Genomic DNA, 12012 nt, shown 5'->3' on the forward strand with positions numbered 1-12012 from the left:
CCAATTAGAGTCTCGCGTTAATGCAGCACGTTAACGCCGATAACCACTAATAAAAACAAACAGCATCTCAACTTAAAATACCTGGCAGGCAATCCGAAGTTTACATATATCACAGTTTGCTATTGCAATGTTGTCATCAACTTTATAATACCTCCAGAGCGCAGACATACTCGCTCTTTCTGCTTCAAGCTGCATCTGTTTTCTACTTTGCTGCTATTTAACCAATTGCGTCTCTGCAACAAAGTGATGTCATGCCGCATTCGTTGCTATTTCTGTGTCAAAAAAAGCTTTAACTCTATGCTAAAGATGTGTTTAAAAAAAAAAAAAAATATATATATATATATATATATATATATATATATATATATATATATATATATATATATATATATATATATATATATATATATATATATGTATGTCTGAAACCGCGTGATTGGGCCCGATTTCCGATCATGTGATTGGATCTGGACATTCCAAATTTCCTGTAATGTTTTTTTTTCTTTTGGAGAAAGTCTTATTTGTTTTATTTCAGCTAGAATAAATGCAGTTTTTAATTAAAAAAAAAACATTTTAAAGGGCCATGACACCCCCCTCTTTCGGTTAAAGTCTACTTCAGAATTTTTTCAAAAGATGCATGATTAATGGGCGTGGAGCTCCGCGAGCATCGGGCAGGAGTGGGCGTGGCCAGCAGGGGATAAGGGGAGCGAATAACTGCTGTTGTCATTTAGCTCACAAAATGAGACACAAAGAGGAGACGCATGAGTTTATAGTTTACAAAGTTAAAATGCAAAGAAATGAACAGTGATTTAATGCCCTGCTACATTTGTTATTCGTCATTTCATATACAGACAACCACAATTTATATCATTATAAAGATGTGTGTTCATCTAAACACTATAAATGAGGACTTCTCCCTCAATTCCCGTATCCAGCAGACTCAGTGCAGCAGGTCTCCTGACCTGTCTATTTTAACCATTAACTCTGCTGGTAATCTGGAGGATTTAGGCAAACACAGCAGCACGGCGATGTGTCTGAATGTGAACGAACTCCTGATAAAACACAGCGTCCGCCATTCTCTAATTCTTGTGCTGCTCTCCCGACAAAAATGCTAGCAGCACACACACAGCTTTGCTGTATGATCGGCCCTGACAAGATCGCGGGGGATAACATGCAACAAACCCCGTGGATGATGGAAACAAACGCATATGAGCCTTCATGAACGGCTAAATACTGTGCCGTGGTTTCCGTGTCTCTCAGCTCGGGCTTGACACTGGCAGGTCTGGCAGGTCTCATGAATAATTAAGCAGCCGGCTCTTCTCATAGGATAAGAAAACTCCGCTATGAATAATAATGAGAAACCGACGCGTCATCATTGCACTTGCAGTTCTGCGCTACGTCGCCGATTTTGATCCCGCCCCAAAAATCATTTTAAACCCGGAAGCTGAAATTAGCTGACAAAAGCTCAAAATTATCCAGTTTTCCCCACAATTAAAGCTGACAGGTGCTAACATTGTCTTAACTGATGCTCAACACACACACATCTGTTAATATAAAAAAAAGTTCTCCGGGGTGTCCTGAACCTTTAAGGTCAATATTATTAGCCTCTTTTCCCCCAGAGGTCGAAGACCGCATATACTGTACACGTTTTTATCATCTTCTCCTGATAACACTTTTTGATCTTACAGATAAGAGCAATACATCAATCAAATCTATTAGGTGTCTACCTTTTTTGTGTACACTTTTCATTCTTTTCTTTTTCCGCAAAACGCGTCTGCAAAATGCACTGAAACGCCACAAAAACACAGACATGAGGCATATCATCACCTCAGATTTATAAGGTTCTATCTGCGTTCTGAATGATTTTGAGATATTGAGCTTCAAGTTTTTGTATTCCATATAGCAAACAGTATGTGTGTAACATTTGTTTTTTTTTTAAATAAAAAGTCTTAAAATGTTAACAACTTATAAAAAACATCCCATAATGTAAATAAGTTGTCTTTTAATAAGAATGTCAATAACTCAATTTTGACAAAAATGTCAGGTAGAACCTTATAATTCCAAGGTGACGATATATCTATATGAAGCTATGTAATAAGTAGCTGAAATAAGCACAAATGTCAGGGCATGTCAAAACATCTCAGGGGCCCCAAAATCACTTCAGACCCCTGAGGGTTAAGCAATATTTGTTTTTCGAGTGTCTACAGAACAAAAATGCCTAGTTAACCTAATTAACCTAGTTAAACCTTTAAATGTCACTTTAAGCTGAATACTAGCATCTTGAAAAATATCTAGTCAAATATTATTTACTGTCATCATGACAAAGATAAAATAAATCACTTATTAGGGATGAGTTATTAAAACTATTATGTTTAGAAATGTGTGGAAAAAAATATTCTCTCCGTTAAACAAAAATTTGGGAAAAAAATGAACGGGCTAATAATTCAGGGGGGCTAATAATTCTGACTTCAACTGTATGTTGTTGTGGTCATCATATGCATGGATTTCCTATGTTACCTGCAGCATTAATCCAGATGAGTGGTTGTGGGTGGATTGATTATAGCAGTGGTCACACATCAGCTCACTTTCGGTTTGCTTAAGAAACAGTGAGTAACAAGGGAGATCTTTCTGTGAGATCTTCTAAATCCCTCCTGTACGAATTAACATCACTCTTTCAGGAGGATGTTGGAATTATAAATGCCTTAATGCCTTAAATGCCTCATGTACAATAAAGTTAAGGATTAGGTTTATTAATTTTAAAAGAAGTATAAATGAATTAGTAAAAAAAAATGGTTTATAAATGCAAATAAAAAGGCAAATGTTGTAATCTGTTTGAATAAGTAGTTTAGATAATAGATAGTTCACTCATAACTAATTCATTCATTCATTCATTTTCCTATGGCTTAGTCCCTTATTTATCAGGGGTTGCCACAGCTGAATGAACCACCAACTATTCCGGCATATGTTTTACGCATCGGATGCCCTTCCAGCCACAACCCAGTATTGGACAGACACCAATCATCCTCACTTGTTGGTTATGTGTCCCGCCCCAGCCTCTAACACATAGACACACAACCCAGAGAAAGAGAGGTGTTATGACTGTGAGAGATGCTGCTCGTGTGAAAACCATTTTCATTCATTCATTTTCTTGTCTGCTTAGTCCCTTTATTAATACGGGGTTGCCACAGCGGAATGAACCGCCAACCTATCCAGCAAGTTTTTATGCAGCGGATGCCCTTCCAACCGCAACCCATCTCTGGGAAACATCCACACACACATTCACACACACACACTCATACTCTACGGACAATTTAACCTACCCTCTACCACATGTCTTTGGACTGTGGGGGAAACGGAGCACCCGGAGGAAACCCACGCGAAGGCAGGGAGAACATGCAAACTCCGCACAGAAACACCAACTGAGCCGAGGTTCGAACTAGCGACCCAGCGACCTTCTTGCTTTTAGGCGACAGCACTACCTACTGCGCCACTGCCTCGCCAAAACCATTTTAGTGTGCTCAATTATAGCAATGCACTTTTTTTTTTTTGTCAGTAACGGTAACGGTGCTGTAAAAGGGGAAACAGTAATTTGTTTGATCGTTACTGAATAAAGTATTGCCGTTAGTAACATCAGTTATTTATAGCGACGTTATTCCCATCGCTGACATTTTTAATGGTCTTAAAAGAAACAAAACTATAATATTGTGAAATATTGCAGTGTTACATGATCTTTTACATGATCTTTTAAAATTCATTCTAATTTGTGTGTAAAATATATGCCTTTTTCTCTTCATATTCCTTCAGATTGTTTTCTTTTGGTTTGTCTCATGTTGTGTGTGGCTGGCAGAAATGATCATTGTGTTTTTGTTTATTCGTCTCTCTTTCAGATTTCGTAAGAAGTCTGGTGGCCTTGGGAGCCGAGGGGCAAATGATGATTTGTCAGAAGGTACAATATCCAGAATTTGCTATATTTTCGGGCATTCGATGGTATACAGCTATATCTCCTAAAGCACCAATCACTTTACAGCACAAACACTTGAAAACAGCATTGGATGATTTATATTATTTATGTTATAATTTAGTGCATGTTTATGCTTGTATTTTCTATTGCTGCCAAACTAATTTGGTTGTTTATTATTACAATGACAATACAGTTTTCCTTTATCCTGTTTTATGACTGAATTTCTACAAATTAATAAAATTTTTTGCATTCTAGAATTCATATGGTCCTATATAAGGCGTTTCTTTTAATGATTAGTTTACGATCAGATCTTTTCAATTTGATATTTTACAGAGCAGATCCATGCTGAAGTGTGTTATGCAGAGTGTTTACTTCATAGAGCTGCGCTCACGTTCTTACAGGTTTGATATTTTTCAATCTAATCTCTAACATTTTGAGAGGTCTGATTTAGCTAAACCAACATATTTTTAAACCTCATCTAAAACTTGACATGAAACAAGTTGCATTAGTGTTTTCTTTACTGTTGTGGAAATGACTTATCAAGCAAGACCAAATGTTAAACTTAATTGTGTCTATTATGAATTGATTGTATGGGGTATAGTTTGCTATCGGTGGATCTCATGACAGGTTTAATCCACCTTTGAGCCAATGAGCATGTCATCAGATAAAAGTAGATTCGTCTTTGAGATTTATAATTAAACATTACAAGGGACAGATTATTAAAAAAAAAGCTAATTAAATCCTTTGTAATTACAGCAATTGAATTGTCTATTTTAATTTCATAGGAACTTAATCTTGACTTATTCAGTGACTTTGAGCTTTGCATTTAATGTTTGTTTGTTTAATGACAGGATGAGAATATGGTGAGTTTTATTAAAGGAGGAATCAAAGTACGGAACAGTTACCTCATATACAAGTAAGTGAGTGACGGAAATCTGTACCATCAAAACACCTGCTTGTTTTCACCCAATATAAAAAACAACAAATCTTTGTTCCTGTTTAAGATGCATTTTTGTCAGTTCGTTTACAAATGGCCAATGCTTAATATAGGCAGCACGGAGAGTAGCAGTGCTGGAAACCCTAGACAGTTCTTGAATATTAATCGAGTGTTTTCAAGTAGGGCTGCACGATATTGGAAAAATCTGACATTGCAATATTTTGTTTTGCTGTGATATATTTAGATGATTTAAATAGCTTTATTTGAAAAGATGTCTTTAATTTAGATTATTAAAATATAATCAATTACAAGCATATATACAAATGACAGAGCGAAAATATAAGTGAAATAAATAGTGCTTTATGGTTTTCTGGGGGGTCTAACATTTGAAAAATATAATATAACACATGAAAAATAGAAATTGAGCAATCAAATGCAAAATAAAATGGTTATCGTTGTATAGTAAATAATTTTATACAATAATATGTTATAATATCTTTATCTTTTAATCTTTAATAAATAATCCAAACCTATTGCGGATACACACATTGCGATATCAATGCTCAACTGATATATCATTCAGCCCGATTTTTAAGGTTTGAAAAGTGCTTAGATTTTATATAAAGTGTTTGAAATTGTATTTGTGTTGCTTTCATATCAAATAGTTAATAATAATTAAAATAAAATATTTTTTCTTTTGCAAAAAATTAAAACTCTGGAGTCCTACACTTTCAGAAATAAAGGTATGTGAGCGGTCACTTAGGTGGTGACGTTTTAAAAGGTATACATTTGTACTTGAATGGTCTATATCGGTACATCAAAAGTATAGATTAGTACCTACAAATTTTAAGAGGAACACTTTTGTACTTTTTAGGTACTAATCAGTACCTTTGAGGTATTAATTTGTAAATTTTGTATCTGTAATCCATGTATCTGCAGTTTTAAACTGCTTACTATGGTCTATTAATGTAGAGTTAATGGATTCACTATTTGCTAATGCTTAATAGATGATTCATAGTGTGTAAGTACAAAGTTTTATCTGTCATTTGCCACACGTGTCAAGTGCTGGGGGAAAAAAAACAGAGAATACATCTAATACAAAACATGAAGTACAATACAGTAAAGTGCTTCAAAAGTACTTAAATATGGATTATATATATATAATACTTTGGACAAGGTGTAATAACCCTAAGGCAAAAATGGGCTCTTGCCCATATTCAGCCACTTATAGAGTTAATTAAAAACATATTTGATCAAGTTTCTATCGTTGTGCAATCGCTTGTGAGGTTAAGCGATGCTGACTGAACACATCATAATTAAGGTACATGGTGTGAGAACACACAATAAAACATTCATAATTGCAATCAGAGTCAGAGCCTTTAATTCCCACTTGTGTGCCAAGATGAAGCCCTTGAATTAAACTGTTTCTGCAAATGTGAATGCTGTGAATGAAGTCATGGTTCTTCTGCAGGGAGCTGCACGCCTTCATCCAATCAGACGCCACTTTCAAAGGACCAAACCACAAGCACTTAGAGGGCGGAGTCTCGTTTGGCATCGGCGCTTTTAATTTGGTATGTTCATCTGTAATGTCGCATCTGTTTTCATTCGCATAAATGTTTTTCTGCTAATAGCTATATATTTTTATACAAAGTTGCTCATTTATATTATGTGAAGAATGTAAATATTGCATAAAAATTTTGCAATAAAACATGGTTTCAATCCAGTGTGTTCTGAGGAATTAAAGCCATAGCTTTCTCGAGAAAACAGTGCAGTATATGAATAAAAACGATTGTTTCTGCAAGAGCTGAGAAACCACTTTAAAAATTTTTTTCTTTGAGAGTGAATAATAATGATGTAGCAATAAAGCCTGAACCAATTTGCTGATTCAAATTTAGTTGAGTTGCCAAAAAAATTGCTATACACTTGAAGAAGTTTATTTACATGAATGGATCTCTAAGGCTGCATTTACACTGCACTGTTCAAGTGACTCAATTCCCATTATTTATTTATTTTTTTTCTCCCATGTGGCACAGATCGGATATGGCCCATGTATGTGTAGGCACGAACAAATCACATGGATTCTAATTTACTCAAATCAGATTCAAGCCTTGTTCATATGTGGAAATTTATTCGATATGAATTGGATCTATGCCCTCGTGTCTGCAGTGTAAACAGGTAGATCGGATTTTCACCCGTCAATGTGAGTCGGGCGTCATTAAAAACCATCAAGTCTGACACTTCCTTTTCAGAACAGACTTCAGCAGAGTCCCAAACCTTAAATCTCATACACGAGGACTTAAACAGCTTTTATATTGTCATATAGCACAGGTATTTAAGCATGAGAGCGAGAGAGCGCAATGTCCGCCACGTAACCAATATAAACTAACATAGAACTAGTGCATTCATCACAGGCATAAATCACGCCATGGACATTACAATAAGATGCCTAAAGCTTTAAAAAAGCCAATACATCAAAAGAAGATTGACAAATGAGAACCTTTCTGTCATAAACTATAGTAAAACAGCTTGTCAAAAGCTGCGAACAGATTACATAACAGTACAGGAATAGAAAAAAGAGCCCTCTTTAATTATCAGCTGTTAGTCAGCGCCCGTTCTTTTTTTTTTTTTTCCCCTGGTCATTGCCCCTTTGAAGTGGGCTGTGTAAATGCAGACAATCAGATAAGAGTCACTTTTAAAAGATGATATAAGCAGGTCAGCAAAAAGAATTGAAGACAGTCACACAATCTGAATTGACCATCAAGATCTGCAGTGTAAATACAGCCTTAGAGTAACTGATTGAGTTACATTGTGTATTTTGGCAAGGTCTGTGTGAAATTAAAGTTTACAATGTTCATTTCGCTAGCACATATTGTTATTCTTTAGGTGAATAATTAATCCGTGCAAGTTAATTCACTGGGGAAAAAATTGTGTTTTGGTAATCTTGTGCGTCCACATTTAGTGTCAGTCATTTTTTATTGACATCAGTTTCAATGCTTCAGCCACAATATTCTAAACCACGCCCCCCTTACCGTTAGTTTGCTATGAGGGAATGATGCTCAAGAAGAAAGCCCCGCCCCCTACTCAATATTCCATTTTAGTTTGAAGTACGTCAACACACTGAAATTAATAGCTTCAGCAATTTACGGTTCATGCAGAATTTAATCTTGTAGTAGTGTTCGTAAATTCAGCAGTGCTGCTTTGTTGACAGCAGTATCCGAGGAGGCCGTTTCTCATTCAGTTTTGTCTTCTGTTTACTTCAGATATGTTTTACATAGTATGTCAATAAGCTATGGTTTCATCCACTTAATTTTATTTGCATTTTAGATATGCACATAAAAATCGGTTGATGGAAACGTCAAGATTTTAAAAATGCTTATAAAAAGCGTATGCACATAACTAAGTAGAATAAACTTTTATTTTTTATATAAGAAAAGATGCACATAAACTGCGATGGAAACACTTTTACCGAACAAATTCCAGGATGTGCATTAAATTCATGTGATTTTGTTATCAGAGAAATGCGTGAATGAATAAACCAGCAGGCTGAGCACATTGTCAAACATCTGAAATGTTGTTTTGGTCATTCTAACCCCCTTAACTATTTCACTATTAGTGTTATTATTTTATTAATTGCCTCTAGAGTTGTAAAGAGTGTCTGTGCGCCAAGTCTCATGCCATCAGATGCCACCCTGTGTTCATAGCGTGCTGCATTGTCTACTGAGGCGCAAGTCATTAATAGTAATTAAATAAAGAAAAGATTCATGCAGCAAATTCCATTTTTCTTTTTGGTATTTGGGACCAGTTTATTAGAAAGTGACGATTTTATTCTATTGGACTGGTTGGATGAAAACGCTGCTTTATTCGCAAATGTTTTATGCAATATTCAAGTTTTCCGCATAAATTTAATTCACATCATTGGATTTCAAACATGGCTAATACCTATAGTCAGACCATTCTGTTTTTGCTTTAAATGTCAAATTTATCGGTCAAATTTACATAAGAAACTGCTCAAGCTGCATGTTCTGCATCATTGTTTAGATCAAAATTCAAATACAATTGTTGCCCTTAATTTTAAATAAAAAAAATCTTTACTTTTATTTAGATTTGTATGTAACTGATAAGAAAACTAAATTTAAATAAAACAAATTACATATTAAAATTTGCCAAAGAAACATACTGCAATGGCCTGATAAAAAGCTTTTCATTTACTGTCTACTGTCTTGAAGTCAAAATCTTGAACTGAATTGCGAGTTCAGTAAATCATTACATCCCTAGTAAACAAGTTGCACCTCAAAGCAGCAAGAAGTGAGAAGGCACAGTAAGAAACTCTGCCACATTTGTTTTTTTTTGTTAGTTTTTTTTGCATTTTGAGGCAGTTTCTGAAATTATTATGCAGAAAACAACTATACAAATAATGTTCAAGGTGGACTTTGAATTAGGTGCTTGCAGAGATATATTTATGATTTATTAGATTGGTCACATGACTTTTTTTATATTTTACATCACATTTATTGCCATACTACTGAAGCAGCAGCAGATAGTTCACCTCAGATCTTGAAAATAAAATAGACTGTTTGAAATTAAACTTCAGAACTGTGACTCAGTGCAAACAAATTTACCATTTAAATGTATAATTAGTATTAAATACCATTTAATAATGTTAAAGAAGTTTAATATGTATTAATTGGATTACAACTGTTACCATTTTGTTGAGTGCAGTAAGTGCACATATTCTGTGCTTCTAAATGGCTGTATTTAAATTTCTGTCGTGTTTCATCTTTTATCTTTTCACTGCATATCTCGTCATGAAGTGTGTTGTTGGACACAGGGTTACAATGTAACCTGCTCACCTAATGTTTACATTTGTAGTATTTATATTATTTGCTAATTATTAATAACTGATTCTGTGTCTCTTTTCTGGGCTTTTACTGTCCACCGGAGGTCACATTTCAGTCACAAGCGCATGCTTTGAGAGCCTTCATGACTGAATGAATAAAATAAGCAGTTTTCCACCAAGGCAACCCGGGGTGCTGAAATATTATTGGCTAAACTGGCAGTGGGTGGGTTAAAAGAACCAAAACAAAGACAGCTGTTCTGGCATGTAACGCACATTTTCAAAGTAGAATATCTAACTTCAGCATTGTTTTTCAGATAAACAAGAATGTTCACTTGGGATGTTTCTTAAATATCTGCAAACATATTATGGTATTTTATACTTTAGATCAGGGATTCTTAACCAGTGGGCCACGGCCCACTAGTGGGCCTCAGCGACCCTGCAGGTGGGCCACGAGAATAAAATTAACTCTCAATATTATACTATAATTTTTTGGATTTTATTATAACATACTATATTAATTGATCAAAGTAATGCACTTTTTCCTGTTCTATGATCGATTACTTTAAACTCGGTGCAAAAACAGCCTCATGATCGCGTCTGCAACTAGTCCGTTCATTCACAAACTATACGTGAAGTGGAAGTGAAAGTCTCTTTGTGTATTTTTATGTAAACTATTTAATATATTCACATATTTTTCCAAATTAATGTCCTGTGAGTGTTTTATAGCGAATGCTCGCCCATACAGGAGGATCTAGAAAGGCTCATTAATGTTTCTGCCATAGAATGTTAAATAAACTTGCATATGAGCTTCAGATGTGCTCTGGCGGAGATGTTCACCGTTTCTGTCAGCGATCTCCCAATAATATACAGCTGCAAACTCAACCGCAATCAGATCAACGCGTTTCAACAGATTTAGGGTGTTTTACTGTATTTCACATTTGTCTGTGTGTTTTTGAATGGTAGATATTTAATTGTGGATATTCAGTCAGTCCAGTTTAAAGCAGAAGCTGGTCTTCTGCAATCTCCCTGTTGACCCGTGCTTCTCTTTAAATCTGTTCATGTTTAAAAAATAAATAAATAAATAAAAAATAAAATTATATATAATATAGTTTTAGTTTTATATATAATTAAATTTAAATAAAATTTTATTTTTTTATGAAATACTGATAATACAAAATAATAGAAGGCACAATAAATGTATAATATATATTTGTAATAACAATATAATATATTATTTGTAAATAAATAAAGGTTTAAATGAGCATTTCATACAAAAATTTTAGAGAAAAAGACAGACAGGTGGGCCTTCAAAAATTGATCAGAGAAAGAAGCAGGCATCGAAGTGAAAAAGGTTGAGAATTTTTTTAATGCATATCTTCTTGTTTCCATTTGAACTTTACAATAATTAATGCAATGTCCTCAAATGTGCCTAAAAAATGTATTCATGGAATTATAGTTAATGTGTATCTATTCTTCACTGTCCCACAGACACTTTCACTGTTTCCCGCCCGGATACTCAAGCTGCTAGAGTTTGCAGGATTTTCTGGAGATAAGGTGTCAAATTTATACGTCACATCTTGAACTTGTGTTTGTGAATGGCTTGAACCTGCCACTCCCTCATTCTCATTTATTGAAAAGCACCTCAGCGTGAAGCTTAATGTCTTTATTGTTTTGTTAATGGTGTTTGTGTAGGAGTTTGGCATCTCTCAGCTGTACACCGGCGCCACCTCTCATACCCTGCGCTCCATGCTGTGTGCCCTTCTCCTGCTCTGTTTCTACACATTCCTCTCCTTTATTTTAGGTAATGTATATTGGTGATAAATTACGCTGTTTAAAATCCACGTAAATCAAGCAGCTTACATCATTATGGCAAAAACGTGTCTCTTAAAGGGATAGTTGACCCAAAAATGAAATGTCCTCGAGGCGTTTTAAACTTGCAAACTATGAATTTGTTTTTTCCTTTTAAACACAAAACAAGATATTTTGAAGAATGTTAAAAAAAAACACCCAGGTGATAGAGGTTTTACTCACGAGTGATTGGCAGGCTGATTGGTGCAGCAATAATGCGGTGGATGTATCACGTAAATACACTACATTACATTAAGTACATTGTTTATTTTATTTTAAGTGACACTAGGATAAGTTGTAGAATTTTTATCATGTGTTAACACTTAAAATCTTATTTAATTTATGTATTAATTTGTTTGTTGTTTTTAGTTGTATATTGAATATTGAAATGTCATGAAAATGCCATGAAAATAGCCTTGGTTGCTGACA

The 12012-nt window shown here is 34.7% G+C and overlaps 1 protein-coding gene across 1 annotated transcript in view; it reads left to right on the forward strand.

Annotated features, from left to right (window-relative positions):
• Positions 1-12012, forward strand: part of zgc:158403 — a 46206-nt gene that overhangs the window by 19922 nt on the left and 14272 nt on the right. Inside the window, 6 exon segments of the mRNA NM_001080084.1 lie at positions 3888-3946; positions 4295-4362; positions 4813-4877; positions 6370-6469; positions 11224-11289; positions 11428-11536. Of these exon segments, the coding sequence (NP_001073553.1) occupies positions 3888-3946; positions 4295-4362; positions 4813-4877; positions 6370-6469; positions 11224-11289; positions 11428-11536 (467 nt within the window).

The sequence above is a fragment of the Danio rerio genome, chromosome 3 (assembly GCF_049306965.1).
Source record: "Danio rerio strain Tuebingen ecotype United States chromosome 3, GRCz12tu, whole genome shotgun sequence".
Taxonomy (NCBI): Eukaryota; Metazoa; Chordata; class Actinopteri; order Cypriniformes; family Danionidae; genus Danio; species Danio rerio.